The sequence below is a fragment of the Dermacentor variabilis genome, chromosome 11, assembly GCF_050947875.1.
Source record: "Dermacentor variabilis isolate Ectoservices chromosome 11, ASM5094787v1, whole genome shotgun sequence".
Lineage (NCBI taxonomy): Eukaryota > Metazoa > Arthropoda > Arachnida > Ixodida > Ixodidae > Dermacentor > Dermacentor variabilis.
In genome coordinates this window covers 103,316,396-103,340,679 of record NC_134578.1, presented here as the reverse complement: position 1 = coordinate 103,340,679, position 24,284 = coordinate 103,316,396, and the positions used below count along the sequence as shown (strand labels likewise).

At 48.7% G+C, this 24,284-nt stretch overlaps 1 protein-coding gene across 1 annotated transcript in view; it reads right to left on the bottom strand.

Annotated features, from left to right (window-relative positions):
• Nucleotides 1-852: 852 nt before the first annotated feature.
• The window catches only part of LOC142563404 (scoloptoxin SSD14-like), a 29,134-nt gene continuing 5,702 nt past the window's right edge, over nt 853-24,284 (bottom strand). Inside the window, exons 2-6 of the mRNA XM_075673957.1 lie at nt 18,228-18,350; nt 10,267-10,364; nt 7,418-7,610; nt 3,782-3,945; nt 853-1,010 (exon numbers count right to left, since the gene is read on the bottom strand). Of these exons, the coding sequence (XP_075530072.1) occupies nt 853-1,010; nt 3,782-3,945; nt 7,418-7,610; nt 10,267-10,364; nt 18,228-18,350 (736 nt within the window). The remainder of the gene's footprint in view (nt 1,011-3,781; nt 3,946-7,417; nt 7,611-10,266; nt 10,365-18,227; nt 18,351-24,284) is intronic.

Here is a 24,284-nt window from a genome sequence, read left to right as displayed (position 1 = left end):
TTTCATCAACAGCTTTTCTTTGTGCGCATTCGAGCAAACTATTCCTGCGTTTGTGTGCATTTCCAGGTATTACATTGCTCTACTTCAGTGTGATGGCGTCTGTAGACAAGCATCCTGAAGCTAAGGGCCCTTCACTATAGCCTACAGCGCCTTGAAATCAAGGGCGGTAGCGCCACTTTTGTTTTCGGCTTTTTATGTGCTAGCTTACCCGTCGGCCTCATCTCATGGAAAGAGAGACCGCTGTCGTGTTACAAGGATGTATAATTTACTGATACAGCTTAACGTATTACCCATCTTTGTCTTTGGGTTCGACAACTGACGCTGTGATGTGCGCGCGTGCGCGCGCTCGGACTGGTTCCTGCTTCAAACGCTCTCAACAGCCGGCGCTGTAATAACGTGAAAGCATCGGCTAGATGGCTATCCACAGTGAGGCGGGAGCAGCGATAAAGAAACGAACACAGATGAAGGCACATCGAAAAAGGCACGCTGCGCAACGTGTCTTTTTCAATGTGACTTCGCCTGCGTCCACGCCTTCAGTTCTGCCTCCCGCCTGATGCTGTAATACTTGAACATTTCAACTGCAGTGCCATGCAAGCGGCAAATGCGCAGCCGAACCGACGCTCTTTCGCGCCGGCGGTTCTCGCTACCCAAGCTCACTCAACGGGCTCCTCGCTTTGCCTGAAGCTCCCTAGTGGAAAGGGTGATTAGTGCCGCTTAATGCAAGTGCATATATTGGCGTGCCGTTTTCGCCACGTCTCAAGGCAGCATCCTCGGCCTCCCGTCGGATATGCGCGCAGTGCGGCAGGGCGACCCAAAAAAAGCAGGCGTGCACGTGAGACAGAATGACGAAACTCACGCCACGGTTATCTGGTGGACGGCCAAGGCTAGCACAACGCCGGCGCCCGGAATGGGAGCCGAGTGTATGTGCTGGCTGCACCCTATCCTGGAGGACAGCGGATCCTGCCAGACGGGTTGGTATCGCCACAAGTCGCTTTTCCTGAGGGACCCACCTGCGGAGAGAGTGCGAAGATGGAGCGAGAAACGTCGCCCGCGAAACGGCGTACTGTCGGTGCGGATACTTCTCACGAGCAACCCGTCGCAGGATCAAAACAACTCCAGATTATGATCACGAAATGAAGATTCCCTTCCTAACCACTGCGTGGCGCCGGCTGACCTTGTACGACGTTTCCAAATTGCATCTCCGTCTTCTCGCGGCCCACGTGTTCGCGACTATACTGTGTTTGAATTGAGGCACTCCCGGAGGGACCTCACATTAAACTAGCTGCCCGGAAACACTTGTATCTTGCGAAATACTCAAAACCCGCCGAACGAGCTCCGGCTGATTCGACAGCCTGCTACGCTGCTACATCGGCCAGCGCAGTGAGTAGCAGCACAGCAGACGATCGAACGAGCCGGGGCGACTGCCAGAACATCGCGACGTCCTATCGCGGATGTGCGCCCTGATTAGATAACTGTACATTTCGCATCGCCGGCTCGGCCAGATAACACGTGAAATCTTTGAAGCGCATCGCACGGGAAAAAAAAAGAAAATTCTCTCTGCGTCAGCCAGCCATCCACACTGATGCGAACAACGTTGTCCTGGGTTCCGTACTGGTGCAGTGGCAAGGTGGCTCCGAAAAACTAATCGCCCACGCCAGCCGAACTCTCTCTCTCTCTCTCGTGCGGGGGAAAACTACTCGACTACCGGGAAGGAATGCCTCGCCGCGGTGCTGGCAGTTATCAAATTTCGCTCGTAGTTGTACGGCCGTTTATTCAATGTTGTCAGCGACCATCATTCTCTTTGTTGGCTAACTTAAATACCCATCTGGCCGTCTGGCGCTCTGGAGTCTCAGGCTTCAGGAGTTCGACATGACCAAATTTACAAATCATGGAAGAGGCACATAGATGCCGACTGCCTATCGCTGCCACCCGTCGATTCCGCAGGTACCGATGACGTGGACGCTATATGTTTTGGCGTCGTCGACGCCGTCACAATTTGACAGGAGCAGCGCCACGACCCAGACCTAGGCCGAAGTAAAGACGTTCCGCGACTCTATGCAAGGGGACTGCACTCGTTTTGTCCGTAGAACGATGTCCTCCGTGAGAACTTTTCTACCAGTGGCAGCACGTACCTGCTTGCCGTACGGACACCACTTCGAAAAGAAACACTAAACGCGTGCCACGGTGAAGCTACCGCAGGTCACCTAGGCTACGCGAGAACATCGTCCAGACTCCAACGCAACTACAACTGCACAAAGCTACCCGCTGCTGTAAAAAATCACGTGCAAACGTGTGCCCACTGCTAAAGACGTAAAACACCTCGCAGCAAGCGTGCAGGTCTCTTACATCCAGCCCAGGTACCAGGCCAGCCATTCGCCCAAGTTGGAATGGATTTCCTGGGCCCATTTCCAACTTCTGCAGTTGGCAACAGATGGATCATTGTTGCCACCAATTACCTGACGCTCTACGAGGAGACGAAAGCTACACAGCGGGGCACACCAGCCGAAGCAGCTCACTTTCTTCATCGAAAACGTCGTCCTTAGGCACGGCGCCCCAAAAGTAGTCATCACAAACAAGGGAACTGCCTTCACTGCCGAACTCCTTGACTCCGTTCTCAGACTCGGTGGTAGAAGCCACCGGAAGATAACCGCACCTCTCTCCAGACCAACGGACGGTTAGTCGTACCTACCGACGTTCAATTTACTCAGCGCGCCAAATAAGCCAGACAGCTTGCCCGCGTACTTATCTACCTTCAGCGAGACCAAGATGCAAAACGATATGATCTTCGACACAGAATCTGGATACCCATATGCTGTCGTGGCCTTTCCGAAAACCTGCTAAGACGGTACTTTGGGCCGTACAGAGGGATCCGCCGCCTGGGCGACGTGCATGAATTACGAGGCCGTTCCTGACAGTGACAACAGCTCCAGTCGCCGCAAGCCCTTACCCTAAGTGGTGCATGGGGTAAGGATGAAGCCGTACTTGTCGAACTAACTTTAGTTTGTTTCTTCGTTCCTTGTCTTTCTTTTTTTGCCTGCGTTACTCTGTGCCGTTGTACACCGCCCTCATACACTCAAATTGCACTTCGAGACGATGCCTATAGTTCGGAGGCACGCAGATGCCGCGCCTGTTCTCCGACGAAGAAGAGAACAATGTGAGTATGCATGAGCGTTTTTATCAATGCGTAATGAATAAGTCGCGGTTGCGCTCAGCATGAAAAAGGCGACCTGCCGCTGTGCCTCCTGAATAGTGCTCTACGACCCCTGTTTCTTTTCTCTTTTTTTGACGTTGCCACAATATTAAAATGCTCCAATAATTTTGGTAAAATTTTTTGCCAGTCTCATTTCATACGATTGCATGATTTATACGATGAAGAATGCATCAGGTTTATATACATGTGTGTGCAATAACCGTTTCCACATATTGCACGTATAGATAGTAAAAATACAAAGCAGCACTTCTTGTACAGTTCGGGCTCAGATATAACACGAATACTCACTGAGACTCACTAACACCGACACATATATCGCACACATGCTACAGGAAACGTTGACACTTTCTATGAAACTGCAAGTATAAAATTTACCGATGTTACAGGCGAATAAACAAGTACATAAAAACAATAGGTTTACCTACAGTAAACGTAAGTAGTAATTGGGATGAAAAAGGATGGAAAACCATTATTTTCCATTACCCATAGAAATAAGACATCTATAGTACGTTAGCCACCATTATACGGACGGTGTGAATGCGCTGAATCCTGTCTATATAAGTACATTACCGGCGTCAGCAATGTTCTTTTCGATCTCGTCGGCGAGCTCCCCTTGGTAAAGGTACTCCGGGCCGCGTTCGGCCAGCTTTGCCAGCAGCTCGGCGAGTTGCGCCTGGACGAGCTTGTCCCCCTCGCGCAATAGAGCGCCGGTGGCGCTGTTGGAGAATCGCTTCCTGCATCAAAAAAAAAAGAGAAAGAAATGGGGACCACGCTGTTCCAACTAGGGATAGTTATGTTTTTAACGGGGAGATCTCTCTCTCTCTCTCTCTTCTTTTTTTTTTTTTTTGATGTGCAGAAGCCATCCACGATTATTGTCCACGTAAGCGAATATCCGAACGCTTCTAGAAAGTTATTCGCTCTACGTAAAAAGGAACGATGCGCTAGAAGGCGGGTATATGTTGCAGCGACGATATAGATAATAGATATAGAATAGACATAGATAATATAGATAACGTTTGTTGTTTCCCTACGTACTTCCGCGAAGAACAGAGCCGCGAATACACGCAGTTGTAGGGGTAGTACAGGTAGATATAGACCGTTTCATCGGGCGAGGAGGATGGGGCGCGCGGAGAGGCTTTCCTCCTCTTTGGCTTCGGCGATCCGGCGCGGCGCTGCTTGAAAGTATTGCAGTCGCGTGCTGCGGAACGATTTCGAGGTGTTTTAGATGGTACTTTGTGATATCTGCGCCATGTCCGTTCATATAAAGTCGTCAGGGAAGCCTTTCGGTGCATTGGTAACTACAGTAGGCGGAAATATCTCTTGGGGGCACAAAAATGTGACGCGCTTTATCAGCCGCGGTGTACGTACATCATCAGTCGCGGTGTGTGTGTTGTGAACTATTTTGCTTATATCGGTTTTAATTCAACAAAGAAAACCAGTGTCTCTGTATTAGCAGCATAAAATGGTAAATCTGCTCACTATCTGATCGCTTGGCGTAGGGAGTAAAACATAAAGCATAAGAGCGCATGCTCGTGCACGGCCAACCTAAGGCAACCACGAAACATCTATGCGGCAGGCGCTATCAAATATTTGTGATGCACCGGCATCGTTCTCGCGCACTTCAAGTCTAGTAGGCTCCAAATTACCATATTTCTACGCTAGCCTTCCTGCATGAGGCCGATGGCGCTGCTCAGCACAGCGATCACTGCGGTTGGTGAACCAGCACGATACATGTGTAAGCTGTGCGCTTCGGCATTGCCTTTTTGGCCTGCATACAGCCATAATATATGAGAGGGATCGCATAAAAAGAATGAGGACAGAATTTTTGAGGACAGAATTTTCGTAATACATGTTAGTGCGTTGTAGAGAACGGAACGATCACACAATTGGAAAAAAATTCGATTATCATTCTCTTTCTCGAAAAAGCAAGAGGAAACGGGCTAACGCCGCAATAGGACCTCGCATAGTCACGCCGCACAACGTTTATAAATATATAAACGCTGATGCCTTATGCTTGGACCATGCGGTATATAGAACAAAGATATATGTAATCCAGCACCTACCACTGCTTAGGACGCTCGCGCAGTTCGTAAACAGTCCCTTTGCTGGACAAGCTTAATTCAGACTGTAAGGTATGCTGCTATTACTTGCCAAAACTATTTTATTCAGGGGCGGAAACCTCATCCATCGAACCTAGTAGTCACGCAATGTAACCTGCAGCGAACAGGTTGAACGCTTGTCAAAGTATAACATCACAGCTCCTATCGTAGCAGAACGGTACCCACGCCGTTACGATCGTCGCGTATGTTTCATGACTCCTAAACTGCAGCTTAGAAATAGAGGGTAATACTGCAATAAGGTCAGATTAGTGATTGGAACATTCAGAAATACACAATTGATCTCCGAGGCTGATTGTAGGCTCAATTATGCGCGCACACATCGCGCTGCGTGTTCCGTCCACCTCAACGCCAGCAGAAATTCCGGCCATGACGCCTTAAACCACTTCAGCACGTCTCGCAGAACCGCTTACCACGTAGAAGACGCACGTCATACTAAACAGGCCACACGACCGCGAAAACAAACGCCAGAACCTCCCGACAAGCGTATACCTACCATGCAAAAGACCGCTTTCACCCAAGCCAGTATGGCGCTGCTCGTAGGCGGCGCCACTGCGCTCACAATATGGCGGCGCCTACGAAAAAAACGGTCTATACGTAGAAAGCTTATTCGTTACATGTGACGTGTCTCGTCTGCAGCGGCAAGGGCGCCGGCGTGCAAGGCGACAGCCATCCTCCTCTCCCGGAATCGAGGCCCTCTCCCGCCGCCTCCAGCAGAAGGGGGAACAGGACGACTGCCCTTTATGCAGATGCAGCTGCATCTCTGAAGATGCAGCTGCATTTTCATGCAGCTTCATGCAGATGCAGCTCTGAAGCCACCACACAGTGCCTTGCTGAGACAGGGATAGCAAGTTCAACGGACGGCGCGGGGCATATCTAAACGGCACAGAGGTCTGCAAGAAGAGCGCGTGCTGCTGGAACTCGGAGATGTGCCACTCACGTCCCGCGTTTCGGTGCCGCATTCCACCGACTAACCTCAACAAGAACCACACAATCTACAAATCTCTCGCGCGAGAGCAGGTGCGTTTCATAGAGCTACAATCGTTCGCTTTCGGCGGCGAACACACCCCGGGACTCGGTTGGGCGCGAGCAAGTGCCTTTTTTTTTTTTACATCGGCGCCTTTGTATCAGCGTTGAAGGTGCGACCACCGCCAACCGCCGCAAAAGAGCCAAAGAAAGCTACCAATGTGTTAGCACTCTTGGGGTACTTCACGCACCTTCTGGAAGGTACCTATCTGTGCATGTTTGTATCAAACTGATTTCCCGCCTCCGTGGGCCGCTGGGTATATCCCGTGGTCGAACGGTTACAACGCATTGGACTGCTATACTGAGGTAACAGGGTTCGAAACCAACTATTGAACCAACTTGGGTGACTGAGTGTGTGGCAATGTGCAAAGATGAGCACAGCGGTGGTGTTCTCTTGTCTTGCGCAGGTGACTTTGTATGAACCACGTCATAGTAACAAATATTCTGTTCCGGTATGACGACGTGCAGCGCACCGAACTATGTACAAACCATACGGAAAGGCCAAACTATCTTGGAATGTCGACGCCGTGAGTAATCGCTTCTTACGACGACAAACGCACAGCTACCGTTTGCACAACTCCAGAGCGATGGAGGTAGCCCTGCTTGCGTTTTAACCACAACTGCCATAAGGCATAGAGTTCCATGATAAGTGTAGTAGAGGGAAACCGGCGGCGATGCCCACATGCACGAGTAGTAAAACGACTAAGCCGGGGAGGAAGCGATAGGTATTTCATAGATGTGCGGGAACTTGCATGGATTACATAGATGCGTCCTCGTGGCTTCGAAGGCTTCTTTACAATTTATGATCGGAAACCAACGTTAGCAAAGAAATAAGCCGTGAACAAAAATATTTCATTGCCCTATAAGGTAACACCGCGAAGCTATTACGCTGCACAAGCAGTAAAAGATATGCAACGTTCTTTCTCACATAATTAGCGCCGAATCGTATAGTAATTTCTCTCGAGTGCCACAGTTACAGAACGATTGCAGCGTCACACGCTTCTCCGGCAATCTTACTATTAAGCTCATATGATCACTTTCTCCGGCTGAAGGGATCACATACCTGAGGGAAGCCGACACGCTAAGTACATTCTCATAGTTCGCCAGGGCGGCGGCAAGGTGGGATCCGACGGTGAAGCCCTTCTTGGCCAAGCGGATGGCCGGCTGGAACACGTCCTTCCAGGGAAGCTTGCCCACCTTGGTGTGCAGAACCTTCAGTCCTGCCAGCACGCCCGGCACGATCGGAGCGTTGGCGCCTGAGAGGACGGAACGCACCAAAGGCATGCACTGGCACGAGCATGCGCTGGTATTTTTCCGGTGACCATTTTCAACCTCTAACAAGTGTTTAATGTTACAACGGTTCACATCCGGGAACGCACGCGAGAACCCGTGATTACGCTGGAATGTACGATGAGTCGTGAATGAATTGCCGACGCTCCCCGTAGACTAAATATGGACGGCCGCCTACTGCCTGCCTGTCACTAACTGCCTACCTCAATTTGCCAATTGGGCGATGTTCCATAAAGTGAACAGTTAAAGAGCTTATCAGTCTATATTTAATTATTCACTCGAACATCATGATTTATCGTACAAATAATTTCCGTCTCCTCATGCAGGTCGTGTGAATGTGCCAATTTGCGCTATATGAGTGCTCCGTGCGATTTCTGAAATATTTGTTCAAACTAGAAAAAGATAAAGAAACGTTATATAAATGCCATAGCAATATATCTTGCGTCGCTGTTGTATGTTGTTGGCTCCAGTGAATGTAAGTCAAATCGAACCGAACTTTAGGTCTCACCTTACTTGGTGCCTATCACTATCATTATATTCGGCGAATTGTTATTATTCAGGACAGAATAGCCATTATTAAGGATAAATAGTTGCCGGTTTAAGACAGAAACGTGACAACGTATATACCTTTATATGGATGCTGCCGTGTTTGGTAAATTTCAAGTTAAAGAAACACAGCTTGCAGAAAGAGAAAGATGTATGCTCAAAAGCAATGGACTCGAGAAGAATAAAAGACGATCACGCGTAGTCGGGTCCTTGTCGACGTTTCTTCTGCACGGTCGATCAGTCGCGGCCAAGAAGCTTTTAAAGAACATGCTGGAATGGAAGCTCCCGCAGCTTTTGCCCCAACATCGCCTTTGAAATAGATAGAGCCTTGGCGGGTGGCGTCCGCTTACAGTTTGGTGCTTTGGCTGTCTTATTGTAAATGCTAGGTTAATTAGAAAATAATAGCTGGTTGCGCCCAACAAAAAATAATTCCTTCGACTGAGTTTTGATAATGTTATCGCCACTAAAGCATATCGAGGCGTTCAGGCTTCATTTTAAAACAAAGTAACACAAAGACGAACGCCCACCAGCCTCTGTACAGCAGATTAATCCACGTCCGTGGGGATTGTGATGAAAGCGCTTATTTTCGTTCTCTCTGAGCTAACGTACTATGATGCCCTTCCTAAGATGGCGGTGCTCCGGTTTCGCTTTTCGGGACATCATTTAGACTGCAGCACTTTTTTATCGACCGTTTCATAGCCCACTAGTCATAGGAGACTGAGCTAAACCTGCCCGACGCGTTATATTTCGCAATATCAATTTTAAACCAATTGGCTCGAAAGCGAAAAAATGCTAAATCCACATGGCACATTCAGAGTGGCCCGCAAGTTGTACCACACATGTAGCGGCGTCCGCCGTCGCCACAGCCTCGCTCGGACGATTGTATATTCTTCGATCCAGTCATATCTTACCATCTGTCGCTCAGAACGACCGATTATTTTGATAGCAGCAGCACGCTAGCGTATAGGAGACAATGACGAAAAATGGAAAATACTACTACTACTTACTACTTCTTACTGCTGCTGCTGCTGCCACTTATAATAATAATAATAATAATAATAATAATAATAATAATAATAATAATAATAATAATAATAATAATAATAATAATAATAATAAACAATATTAAAGAATAATGAGCACATCCCGTATGTATAAAACATGGTTTAAATATGTCGAAGCATCACATAGGAGCATCAAAGGCAATTGTTTAGCTTGCAGCGCTTGGCGGGCAACAGAAGCTTCCTTGCGCACACAGATCCATTATTATTATTATTATTATTATTATTATTATTATTTAGGAGCATTTGCCGCAGGTCAATTTCTCCCCAGAACTGCGCTTCAGCCACGCGGGCTCCGGCTGGTGCAAACTTGCAAGTGTAGCGCACAAGTGGATGCGAAACTTCAAGGTGTCCGTTTTCCTGAGCCCTGCGCTTGTATCCTGCGCTTTCAAAACTGTAACGGCTTATAAGAGAGAACCGCAGACATGCATCCTATTGTTCGCCACAATTTATGACATGCGGGCTAAAGTACTTGTACCGAACTGGACTTTTTGTAATAAACCACTGGTTTATTGCTTTTACACGTTACAGAAGCTGTACAACTACATTCCCCCCATTTTCCTTATTATCAAGCCCCCCCCCCAAAAAAAAAAGTTAAATAACAAAATTATCTGCCAGCGTTTCACCTCTAATCTATGATGTTTCCTTTCTACATTTCTTAACGCTATGCCTAACATTATACTTTGCATCGTGTGTGGTCATATGTTTACTTTCAATTTCCTTTGCACGCTTCCACATGTTTTCTTACATTAAGTTGCCAGTATAAGAACATCCGTTACTGTATATTGCTCCTAGTCGATTTTTACTATCGTTCAGGTTTAGAAATCAAGTTCAACGCCCCAAAGCAATCCGCGCTTTTGCAGACCTTCCCGACCAGAATGTGCGTGGCCGCTGTAGCCAGGATTCGAACTCATGAACTTTGCAGAAAGCACTCAACCATCGCGAAGGGTCCTACAGTTTTCCAAGTCACGGTAAGGGGAAACCCGGTGACTATCTGGTCAACGTTATAACGTACCGAGTTTCAACGCCGACGCATTGGTTGAAAACATATCCGGTGTGACGCTTGCCGGAGACACTCCCAGGGCGTCCAAGGCTTGGACCTTCATCGTGGACCTGAAACCGACAGAGAACAAGATTTATTGCTCCTTCGAGACGATTCCTGTCTGCAGGTAGCTTTGCATCCGTTATCCGAAATTTAGTTCACGCATGACTCTTTGCGGCCAAGGTTGGGGGGGAAAACGGTATTTGGACTTGGTATATTATTTTGACCGCCACCAAAATCAATTTTGCTCGTGTTAACAATGTTACTAAAGGCAGGCGTGCAAACATCGGCACTAGTATAGGAGCGAAAAGGGCAACAAGAAAGCCGACTGTCACTAAACAGTTCCACAGTGCCGCAGAACAAGGTACACCTCCCCCCAAAAAAAGCTCGTCTGCGCATGCTCAAACGCACGCTTCTCCGTTGTTATAAAAATGAATAAGCCTTTCTTGTGCATTGAAGCTTTGCATATTATTCATTCCGGCAGCACATGCGTAAGTCAGCCCTCGATTATGGTGCACAAAGAAAGATCCTTGTGCCATGTGTAAATCCACAAACACGAGCTGGTGAGTTTTGTGTCCTCCTAGCTTTCCGCTATACTCTGCGGCCCTTCGGTTGATAGCTGGCGTGTTTTGTTTTTATCCCTACTTGTGGCTGTGTGCACAGCACGCCTGCCTTACTACCTGTGACACTTGTGAATGTAAAAAAAAAAATCTAACAATTTCTGCGCATCTACAACTGTTACGGTATGCGTTAGACTAATATCAAGTACTGTGTACCTCGTTAGAGACACTGGACAGGCGGTCATAGGAAAAGACACTCGGACAGTCGTCACATCGGTCGTGAGTGATCAAGGAAGCCAGAGTGCTATCGTTCGCCTCGTGCGGTCTACTGGCCTGCCAGATAGACTGTGACGGTGACGCCTGCCACCTCATAATTTTGTGCTCCAAGTTCCGTTTGAATACTCCTGTTTCTCCCTCCCTAAATAGTCAGACATCCTTTCCCCCATATCGGATGGCAAACCAAACTTTTTTCTAGTTACCTCCCCTGCCCTCTTTCTCTTTCTCTCTCTCCTCTCTCTTACCAACTTGCTCAGCTCCCTGTCGTTTTACGACCGTAATTGCTGGTTGAACTAACTGCCGTCACGTGAGAAATATGACGACAAAGTAGACCGCCGAGGCACTATAGAAATGAGCGAGATAGTTTGCATCCATGCGCCTAGGGGCAACGACGACTGAAGAACACAGGGCGTCCTGTGTTCTTTAGTCGCCTTTGTCCCTGTGTGCTTTCCTTACCACGACACGCTATGCTGATGACTGTGGCATGTATTACAATTCTACTTCTTGAAGTGGATTGCTCGAAGAGACAGGTATACTTTTCACAAGAAATCAAACTGCTTAATTGACTAATTACCAAAACATCGCTAATTAAATTTACTGCACGTATTGCAATCTACGAATTCTGACCGGCGAGTCCGCAAGTCGTATCCCTTTGGAACGAATTTTTATAAACACAGCCGCAATACATGCCTGCACAAATGCTTGATTGTTCTAGGACATGTCAGCTTGCAAAGTCACAAACCTGTTTGAAGCGCAGGAGAACAAACTTCAGGCAAACCCACGCACTGCTTATCTTTCCTGCGACCCTTGAACCATCATATTTGCAGCTCCTACAGCCACTTTCTTTAATTATTATTACTGACAAGTTGACATAGAGGTTGGCACTTATGTGGCAACAGTTACTGCTCGTCGCTTGACAAAGAAAAATGTTATCACAAAACATTTCCCAAAATATGCCACAAAATGTGTCACTAATAAGGTCGAGCGCCTTTACAGTGAAATGACCTGTAAAACGAAGGGATTGTGAGCGTGACTTTTGCAACGAAGTGTCATGTACAACGAATGGTTTCGGGGGCCCCAAGCATGTCGGTATGAAGGCGTTCGACTGCATGCATAGCAAAGTCAGACAGCACGAACACAAAGATCTGAACATGACTACAGACATCCACAGAAGACCAACACGTACACAGCTGCGTATGCAAACACAAGCATGCACTTTGCATTGTCCGAGGACTCGCACAGCAGTTCACAGTTTCGCAGACGAGTGTGCAAAACTTTAATACTATCGGCGTGAAACGAAACGCGAACAGCGGGGCGCGTGGCCGAAGCATAAATAAAGGCATAGAGCGCGCCGTTCACTCATCGCTATTGAGAGATGTGCACATTCGGTTTGACCGCACTGCGCGATGATGCTCTCCCTACACTGCGATATTTTCGTTTCTGTTTTAGTTCTCTTTTATTGAAAGCGAGAAAAGATGGCGGCGCAAACTATACCAAGCGCACCGCTGTTCTCGTTTCATTTGACGTTTCATTACACATATAGGGTACTCCATAGCTGCTTTTCTACCTAACTATCTTAGACTGACATCACCCACAACCTCTCATTTGCAACTTAAATGTTAGATACTGTAAGACTCCGTCTTCAATCTACGTTACATTTTTCTGGTGGAGGTGCTGGGTACATGCTACCACTCCCAGATCGGACACAGCCTACAAGCCCAGTACGAAGTCCGGTCGAGCTGACTCCAGTTCACGTACGGACAAGCCGTCGACTTCAAGGACTGCCACCCGAGCACGAGCCTCTACCAAATCGAGTCATAAGGATGAGTACCTCAGTTCCGTCTTCTTCCTCAACCGGACCGACCGAGGTCGTCCTTAACCAGTCGCGAATCCCCACATCATTTCATGGGGACACCTTCGAAGTTGTTGAGGACTGGCTCGATCACTTTGAGCGTGTCGTGCAAGTCAACGGCTGGACTCCAGAGCGCAAGCTACGCAACGCCTACTTTGCCCTCGAGGACTATGCGCGGACATGGTTTGAGAACCGTGAGGCGGCCCTATCGACATGGGACGAATTCCGACGGCAGCTAATCAGCACATACGCCGGCCTCGACCGCAAGGAGCGAGCTGAATCTGCAATTCAGGCGAGAGTGCAGCGGCCGAACGAAAGCATCGCAATGTTTGTGGAAGATATGCGCCGACTTTTCCGACGCGCAGATCCATCTATGCCGGAAGAAAAGAAGCTCAGGAACTCGATGCGCGGTGTCAAGCAAGAGTTATTCGGTGCCCTAATACGCAACGCACCAAAGACCGTTGCAGGGTTTCTCACGGAAGCTGTATCCATGGAAGAGGCAGTGCAGCAGCGAACAACCGCGACGTGTCGACCCTATCGCGTGACCTTCTCGCTATACCCTTGGACAATACCGACGCCTTGCGGGAGCTCATTAGGCATGTTGTCCGAGAAGAGCTTCAAAAGCTTCAGGTGGCTCCGGTAACGGTACCACGACTCGCTCTGGCTGAGGTCGTCCGGGAGGAAATCAGGCAGGCTGCATGCACAAATCCCGGAACGAAGCGAGATACCACAGCACGAGGTACGGCCACCACAGCCTCGCATGTCGTATGCGGAAGCTGCGAGAAGTTCGTTGTCCCCGACTTTTGACGATGTGCGCGACGTCCCGGACTTTCATGGTGTGCGCGCCGTTGAAAAAGCAACTGGCGACTTCAGGACTCGCCGCACGCCATTCATGTCTGAAACACGACCACCCCGCAAGAGCGACGTATGGCGCACTGCGAACCGGAGGCCCTTGTGTTTTCACTGCGGTGAAGCCGATCACCTCTACATGGCGTGTCCTTACCGCCGAGCTGGGCTCAGCTGATTTTCACTGAATGCGCCGTGCCCGCGCAATGGTGGACGCCCCCTGGAGATTGAAGCATACCTCGCGGACGCCAGGACCTCGTTTGCCCCACGAATCCGTATCCCCCGGTCACCGTCACCCACCCGAAACAGGTCTTCCAGCCCCATCTTCACGCCGAGCGCAACAAGGCGTTGCTCACCCAATCCTGCCTCCCGGGAAAACTGAGTCCAGCGACCTGCAGAGGTGAGGTCGCTGACGTTGCGAACGATGAAGATCCTCCTCTAAGACGACCGCAAGATGACGTAATTGAGACGCAGAGAAAGCAGTGTAGTTCGGTGTCAGTATCTTGCGACGTACCAGATACCATAGATGATCACGAAGTCACGGCGTTAATAGACACGGGTGCGGACACGTCTGTAATGAGCCAGAATCTCGCACGTATACTGAACAAAGTTTCGACGCAATGGACCGGGACTCAGATTCGTACTGCAGGAGGGCGCCTCATAACTCCAATGGGCCGGTGCACGGCACGAGTCAACATTCGGGGCTTCATCTACATGGGCGACTTCGTCATTCTTTCTGAATGTTCCAAGGACCTTATACTCGGCATGGATTTCCTTCAGGCGAACGGTGCCATCATCGACTTGCAAGAGTCTAGAGTCAGCTTCGCTACTACGCAAGCCATAGCAAACAGCAATGCCAACGACCGTGACATCGTGCTTCGCGTAGCTGATTATCACGTCACGTTACCACCCAAGAGCAGCGTGCTTACCCTTGTCCAATGCGACATGGAGGACGACGCCGAAGGAATCGCGGAGGCAAACATCCCTCTGCTTCTTGAGCGCCACATTTGCATAGCCAGAGGGCTTCTTCAGGTGCGCAACAAATGATCAGTCGTCTTGCTAACAAACTTTAGCAACGAATATCGGCATGTACCGCGAGGAACGACAGTTGCATTTCTTCGCGAAATCATTGATGGTACTGACAATGCCACATTGCAAATCGCATCGTCTCAGCAATCTAAGTTACCCAGCCTAAAAGAACGGATTCAAGTTAGCGCTGCTCTGCCTGACCATTACAAAGACCGTCTACTGAGTCTCGTGAATGAATTTGCGGACTGTTTTTCAACGTCGTCCAAAGTACGGCACACGTCCATCACAAAGCACCGCATTATTACGGACGAGTCCTCCCGTCCTGTTCGTCAGCATCCCTACAGAGTGGCTCCAATGGAAAGGGAAGCAATCAAGCATCAAGTGAAAGAGATGCTCCAAGACGACGTGATCCAGCAGTCCACAAGCCCGTGGGCCTCTCCTGTAGTGTTAGTCAGAAAGAAAGACAACACACTACGCTTTTGTGTAGATTATAGAAAGTTGAACCGTGTCACCAAGCGCGATGTTTATCCATTGCCACGCATCGACGACGTATTGGATCGTCGACAACATGCCAATTTTTTTCGTTTTATATTAAATCAGGGTATTGACAAATCGAAGTCGATGATCAGGATCGGGAAAAACAGCGTTTGTGACACCTGACGGGCTTTATGTGTTCAAAGTTCTACCCTTCGGTCTCTGTTCGGCACCTGCCACCTTCCAGCGGATGATGAATACCGTGCTCGCTGAACTGAAATGGCAAACCTGCCTCGTATACTTGGACGACGTCGTCCTGTTCTCGAGCACGTTTGACAAACATGTCGCACGACTCGAAGGTGTCCTCGTGGCAATCCGTACTGCCGGCCTCACCATCAAGCCTGAAAAGTGCTACTTCGGGTTCCAAGAGCTCAAATTTCTTGGCCATGTCGTTGGTCCTAAAGGCGTCCGATCAGACACCGACAAATTAGCTGCCGTAGCAGAGTTTTCGCCACCCACAGGCAAGAAGGCTGTCCAACGCTTTCTTGGTTTGTGCGCATATTATAGGCGCTTCGTCGAGGAATTCTCGAGAATTGCTGAGCCTCAGACACGGCTCACACGCGACGATGTGCCTTTCATTTGGTCGGACAAGCAGCAGCAGTCGTTCAATGAATTGCGCAAGCGCTTGCAAGCGGCCTCAATACTTGCTCATTTCGACGAAGACACTGACACTGAAATTCATACTGACGCCAGCAATACGTGTCTCGGAGCAGTTCTTGTGCAGTGGCAAGCTGGTGCGGAACGCCCCATTGCTTATGCAAGCCGCAGTCTCACCGAGGCTGAGAAAAACTACTCAACCGCTGAAAAAGAATGCTTAGCGGTTGTGTGGGCAATTGCTAAATTCCGACGCTACTTGTACGGTCGACCTATTAAGGCTGTCAGCGATCAACCATGCCCTGTGCTGGCTTGTCAACCTCAAAGACCCTTCAGGCAGACTAGCCAGTTGGAGCCTCCGCTTACAAGAGTACGACATTAGAGTTGTCTACCGATCTAGAAGGAAGCACAGCGACGCCGACTGTTTGTCACGCGCAGCATTCCCTACAACGTCCTCGGACCCTGACCATGACTTGCCATTTGTCGGCGTTATCGACGCCATAAAGATGTCTGAGCACCAGTGCGCTGACCCTGAGCTGCTGCCGCTGATCGTGCACCTTCAAGGAACTGAAGGTGTCTTACCTCGGTGGCTCGTGCGCGGCTTATCATTGTACTCTTTGCACAACAACGTCCTTTACAAGAAAAACTGCGGAAGCAGTCCTTGTCGTGCCGTCAGCGCTGCGCCAAGACATTTTGCAAGCCTGTCATGATGAGCCATGTGCGGGACAACTGGGATTCGCTAAGACATTAGCAAGGATACGACAGAAGTATTACTGGCCCCGGCTTTTTTTCTTCTGTGCAACGGTAGGTCAAGACGTGCCGTGATTGCCAGCGCCGCAAGAAACCACCAGTTAAACCAGCTTGCTTTCTTCACCCTGTGGATCCTCGTCAAGCACCGTTCCAACAAATGGATATACTTGGGCCATTCCCAGTCACCTCTTCGCGCAACACATGGATAGTCGTCGCTACCGTCTACTGAACCCGGTACGCCGAAACCGAAGCTGTTCCGCAAAGAAACTCGTATGAAGTGGCCAAGTTCTTTGTACGGCACATCGCCCTACGACATGGTGCACCGTCTGTTCTGATCACCGACTGCGGTGCAGCATTTAGAGCCGAACTTATGGAGGACGTTCTACAGCTGACGCATTGCTCTCAAGAGCACTGCGGATCACCCCCAAACCAATGGATTAACTGAACGTCTGAACAGAACGCTGGCTGATATGCTCTCCATGTATATCGACGTAGAGCACAAGACGTGGGATGAGATTTTACCCTATGTAACCTTCGCGTATAAAACTGCTGTACAGGAGACTACACAGTTTACCCCGTTTGAACTTGTGTACGGGCGCCACGTCACGTCAACACTTGACGCCATGCTACCTCTGGTTGATAATAGCCCGCCCAGCAAACACGCGGAATAATTCGTAAAGAGCCGAAGAAGCACGCCGGCTCGCTCGGCATCGTATCCGGAGCCAACAGCATACCGCCACCCTTCGCTACAACCAGGGTCGACGCGACGTCCATTGCAATACCGGCGCCTTCGTGTGGGTCTGGACGCCCATCCGTCGCCGTGGACTCTCGGAAAAGTTGCTCCGCCGGCATTTTGGTCCCTACAAGGTTACACGCCGCCTCAGTGACGTGACCCTACGAAGTCGTCCCCTGCATTTCTGACCCCAGTTCGCTCCGTCGTCGTCCTCGCGCGAAAGTTGTTCGTGCAGTGCGCATGAAGCCATACTATGCGGTTAGGTGAACGCCGAGATGCACCTGAGGAGCTCCATTTCTTGTCACCGAAAGAACTTTTTGACGCGACCGAGACGGTCGCTTTTCGCATGGGGGGGGGGGGGGGTCAATTAACACAATGATGTGGGGCTTCACACCGCGGGACGGCGCGGCCAAAGGTCGGCGCCATGAAAGGCTATGAAGCGCGTGAGTTGCACGTTTTTCTCCTGGCCCGCCATTAAAGAGAAGCGTCTATATTATAAGACTCCGTCTTCAATCTACGTTACAATACGCTCAACGTATTCGTATTTTCTATGAAAAGCGACAAGCGCTTTTCTCCGCAGCCTCGCTGTTGGCCAAGAACCAAGTATATTTTTTTTTTGCTCCAGTGTGAATGGTCATTGATCTAGCGCCAGAGTTCCCTATAGTGAGTTTTGTCTGAAATCACGTAATAGTATACACTGAGTCCTTGCGGCGGGTGTCACCGCAAGCTGTCACGCAAATATGCGTAGAATCCGGCTCACTTGTCGTAAAGGACGGCCATCAGACCTCCGCCGATACCGGTGACATGTGGTGCGGTGACGCCCATGCACAGCGACGCGGCCACGGCGGCGTCCCCGATGGCACCGCCCTTGTCGAACATCTCCCTATACGGATAACAGTAAAAAGAAGTCAGCTATAAGTTAGTTGATCACTGATACGTGTTTACGAAGCTGTAGAAATTATACAGAACACGTTTTTGGGGTGTACAAGGATGCCACCGGGCAAGCGTGAAGGTTGAACAACATAAGGTGTTTTCATTTGACACTATATAACGTCGGTATAACGACAGAGCTAGCGTTGTCGACACTATCGCGACGTCATATGACACACCTAAATTCGCTGACATCCAGTGGCAATAACCATTGAGTTAGTATAAATAGAATGCTAGGCATGACGGTGTTGCTCGAAAAGAAAGAAAGAAAGCGTAAACATTTTTCCGGGAAAGGGGAGGAGATGGAAGTATAGAGCTGCAGACAAAAACAGCTTTGCTATATTTAACGTAAGGGGAAGGGCCCAAATGAGCCTCATAAGTCATCGGTTTAAAATGGTTCATCGTCTATAACTAAAACGAAAAAAGAATTACTGCATCTTAGATGCAAAGACCATGACGTTCTGGCAGTGAAGCATGCCGTACATAGTGTGGAACTCCGGATTAATTTTGACTACCTGGCTCTCTAAACGTGCTCCCAAATCTGAGTAGGCAAGCGTTTTCTTGCGGTAGCAATAAAACGTTTGTCAAGCCACAACGGTGGCTGGAAAGCCACCGTTATACTGTCCGGCTGACGGTGCATGCGCCCAGGGTTAGAAACGCTAAGTGCGTTTGGCTGCAAAGAACGACGAGCCGAGGTGGGTTTCACCGTCAGCTCTACGCACAATCACCTCGGCAACGGAGCAAGAGTAGTGATCTGCCTTCCGCTGCTGGCATGTGCGTTGTACGCAGGCACGTTATGTACAACCACACTGGCGTTGCTGCTGAGCTGCTGTGTGTATGCTGCGGTTGGAGTATGTGAACGTCAGGCTGACGTCGACTAATATTTCACTGAGCGCTGCCTAACGCTGACGGTTTACCGTTGGTCTCGCCTCGTTGCATCTTCGAGGTGTGACCGAGTTCGACGAGTGAGACATCACCTGCGGCGCTCGTCACACCAGCATCGTGAGACGCCTCCTCCATGGCACGTAGTTGTCCGGGCACTGTTGTTTCTGCCTGGCAAGAGTTGCCTGGTGTGGTGCGTCGCACCAGCAAGTCGCACCCGCGTATGTAGTGTAGAACACAATCTGTTGAGTTCAGGGTTTTCAGCGAAACGCTAGGCCTTGTTATCACCGTCAATGATTGGCTCTTCGGACGAGACTCTATTTCGCGGCCCCTCGAAGTGAGGCCAATGCGATCGGGATTGAACGCGTGACTTCGAGCTCAGCCACTACAGGTTACCGCGGCGGGTTACCATGTACGTATATAATCAGATATGTTTTAATGCGAAAGCACTGTATGCTCCATTACGCGCAAATCCGGCGGCAACGTTACTGAGCGATGGTACCAAAATGGCCGATGGCGCAAAGAGTTAAAACACTTCAAAAATGCTCGGATTGACGTCAGTTTTCTCAGGGAGGTTCCTGCAAACAAAGAAAACATTTATTTCAAAAGAAAATTTCGCACTTTTCGGTCTGGGTGGGAATTAAACCTCGGCCCCCGGGGTGCGAGATGATCACGCTTCCCCGACACTACGGCGCTGTTTTTTCTTTTTTTTTCTTTATTGCTGGTTTGGCGAACGAACAAGAGAGAACACGGTACATGAAATGTTTAAAAAGGCAGCCACCGCCATTGAGTGGAGCGTCCACCAAAAAACGCTTCAAGTTAGAAAGTTCATCCATCGTACTGACACACTCTGGTGGATCAATTTGACTCTTGAGTGCATTTATTATATAAAATGCTCTCAATAAAGTACTGCCCCGCAAGGCGAGCATCTATATCAGCATTCCGGACTGCTATACGTCATTTCCATAGAGTGTGCAGACCCAGCAACATGACTATATCCAGGGGTATGCTTCCAGAGTTTGGGACAGGTAAAAGCTGGATGCCTCTATGTGACAACGGAAGGTCCTTCTTTAAGGTTCGTTGGTGGATGTCCCACCGGAATGTGGCATTCCAGCATTCGAGGAAGATATGTTCAATGTTCTCGGCCTTTTTGCACAAAGCACAGTCAACAGACCACGAAACAAATCAGCCTTTTTCTTCAAGTGAGGGCTTAATTGGCAACGCCTTGCTGTGAAGCTGGAAAAAGAAAGTGTTTGTTGAGGAACGAAATGGCATTTTTTTAAACTCTTTTCAGAACATCACCTCCTGGACCTGCTCCATATATGGACTGGTACAAAGGCACTGGTAGCATCACATCACATACATCTTTATACAGTTTTCTTCTGTTAACTCTAGATAGGTACTCCAAAGAAAAACGAGCTTTCAAAAGCTGGAAAGTTGAAACAACCTCACGTAAGAAACCGCGGACACTTGTGCGTCTTACATCGTTCGTCGACACAACAAAATCAGGTAACACTCCACTTAGCCTTACTTGTACTAGAGCTCGCAAAAACGGATCAATTTGATCGCGTAAAAAAAAAAAGAAACCTAGACCCCGCCTGTCGAAGAAACAAATGGGCTAGTCCCAGATCTCCCTCTCTCGCAGAGTAAAACAGATTGGTCCGGCTTGTTCGCTTCCAAGTAGAACCTCATACAAAGACTGCGAAAACTGTCTTTTGGGATAACGCATGTTTTACTTCTCCCCAAAACAAAAGATCCTGTTAAACAACTGTCGATAACATGGTATCGACCAATCAGTCTGACGAACGTTGATTACAAAATTTTCGCCAACGTATTTTTTTTAGATTACAAAGAGCGATGAAACAAATCGTGGGACTGCATCAGACGTGCGGGATTAAATGCCCATCAATTTTCACAAACATTCATGTAGCCATAAGTGTCTTAGAGTGTTGCCAGACATCGGGAGAGCGTGTCGCTGTGGTACAGCTAGATTTGGAGAAGGCCGGGTGGTACACAAAATTCTGTTCGAAATCTTAGAACATGTTAATGTCAGCTCAGTAGGATTAGAAGGTTCAGCACAATGCGTTGGCGGGCTAGTTGGTGCGGATCCATAAATAACTTGTTTAGCGTAGTACAACGGACACAAGAAAGGCGACAGGACAAGACGCTGTGTCTTGCGTCCGTTGTATCGCGCTAAACAAATTCTTTATGTATTAGAAGGTGTTAAGCTGGCATATGCAAAGTGTTCCACGAGTCTTGTAAATAAGAGTGTGACAACACCGTTTCAAGTGCTGACATTAGTGCGGCAAGGATGCCCGCTGTCTCCATTGCTGTTCACTATATGCTTAGAACCCTTTTGTTTAAAGGTTGCTCAGAGTCAACACGTGAGCGGATTCGGCTTAATGTTGAGTGAAATTAAAATCTTAGCGTACGCAGACGACGTAGTTGTTTTCTGTAGAGAGAGGGAGGACGTCACAGAGAGAGTTAACATGAACAAATTTTGTCGACTGTCTTGAAGCGCCGTTAATTAGGGAAAATGCCTGGGTTTTCGGCAAGGGAGCTAGGAAACCAAACCGTCTTTGTTTCAAAACATACAAAGGACCGAAAACAGTACAGTACAATGCAACAGTACAGTACAGTACAATACAGTAAAATATCTAGGCATACCTCTGGATCAGTACAAGTACTCATCTGGATCAGTGCTGCTGAGTACTGGAATAGAGGAACTACTTTAGCGTGAGAGAGAAAGTTTAGCTGCAGTGGACGTGAACTATCAATGTTCGCTCGGTCAAACTTGTGCAATTTTTTTATTGTTTCGAAACTTTGATACGTGCTTCAAGTTTTGTGCACGACGAGGGTCAATTTGCCGACACCACGGCGGTTCCACGGTTCTGGCAGGACTAAAGGTGAGCCTGATGCGCGCGTCGTTGCACGCGTCACGTCGCAGTCATCTGGCTGGCTCAAAGTGCGGCCTCGTTCATGCGTCATTGGGCATGTGACGGCGCAGCCAATGGGGAGGAGGTGGCGCCACGTCATGGGTGTATAAAGCGAGCGCGCTGCCTCCCGCGCGTCACTTCCTCCTCAGATTTAATCGGAGCTGTGTTTGCAGTTATGGACTCTCGACGCCACGTCATGAATGTACAACAAAAGAATTTAATGACTTTAATGCATGTCAAAACTATCAATCGAAAACATTTCACAGCGACTATAATGCTTTCGCATTCCCACTGGTGTCTAGCCCATTTTTTTTTTCGGAAACACTTGTCATCGACACATTTTGATATTCTTCCGTTTAATGCAATGGGTGATCCGTGATTCTGGGATATTCGTATCTCTCGCTCTGATGTACGTATCTGGATCGCCGACGTGCCATCGATATCTGATAGGAAGGGTGAATCAGCAGCAGCCGCCACGCGGCGATCTTGCGCTGCATGATGACGTTGCAATGGCGATGCCAAACTGGTTACGTGATGGTCTGCGCTTATCTGATCAAGCATGGTGATGACTCCATGAGTCAACGCTAAGAAAAACCAGCGGGGAGACTGCTTCGGGCGTGCGTGAGGCGCGTGGCGGAGCCAAGGTTAATCGCATAGCAAGCAGCGACGATTGCCGTGTGGCCGGAGAAGTTGGTTTAATCATGCTGCATTCATTCCTTGTGCGAGCAGTTCCAGTCTTAGTGTACTTGCTGAATAGCGTTTCGTTCTCGACAATAACTGCTGCCTCTCCTTCGTGAAAGCTGCCTCGGACCCCGCCCCACAAAGAAGCAAAGGCAGTTCAATACATATATAAGTACACATGGAAAGAGAGCTAGTCAGAAGGCCGGAGGGATTAAGCTTGCATCCCCCCCCCCCGCCACCTTTAGAGGACTAGTTTGTAAGTCTCTGAAGGAACGCAGGAACATAAGAGCGCGTTTCCTGAGGTTGTGCTTAGGTGTGACAGCGATCGGAGGAACGAAGCGAGCTGCCCTATCATAAGGTCATGACACATACCTCACGAAGAACGAGAATTGTTGTAAAATATTTTTGGCACTCTGATGCTTATCGCTACCTTTTTTTATTTCTGGAATTTTGAGGTTTTGGCTTCTTTATCAACACAAAATAATTTTCGTGGGAAATGGAAATGCGCCGGTTAGGTAACCGTTGAACCATTAGGGTTACAGAATGGGTACCAAGAGAAGGGAAACGCAGTCGAAGACGGCAGAAGACTATAGTTGGGTACAACTTTAGAAGAAAGGTGAGGCCACGCCCAAATGACCGAAGCGCGACAGCCGATTGCCTCCATGACATTTGAAATAGTCCCGCTCAGAAGAAAAACGCGTAATTTTCGGCATAAATAAAGACTTTTGTATTTTAATGACCCGTTTGGTAGACCTCTCGTGATTAGAATGCTACAGTATGTGCACGTGCCGGATCTCGAGAGAAAAATAACCCCGTGTCTTCTAAAATGTATGCGCGTCGAATGCTTTTCAGCTTCTTGCAAGGGACAAAAGAAGATATAGCAGCTCCGCATGACTTCTGCGCTGGTCTACACGTACACGGCACATTTACTACACGTTTTCAGAGCTTAAAATGAATCAGTCGCTATTTAACAATTCCTTAAAAGAACAATGCATTTATCGAATGCATTGCAAACCTGGGGCGAGAAGACGATCGAAGCAGGAAAGGTACAAAAAATGCTCCATCCGTCGTTCTAAATAAATACGCTTGGTTTTACATTGCATTAGGTTCATATATATTTCTGTTTTGAGTTTTTACGAACTGATTTTCAAGAATGATGTTTTCTTTTTCGTTCCTTTTCACTTTTTTTTTTGCAAGCCGGCAGTCTCGCCAGCTCGTGTAGCGTAGCGTCAGCGATGCTCGCTCCAATCTTTTGTCGCCGGAACAGTCACGCCTCAGAATAGTCGCACGCGGCACAAATGGTAAATCGTAAACTCGCGGTTATATTACCGGCGTGATAGACCACCACAAACAGTTTGGGAATGCACTCTGGCGAGGGTCAGACGCAC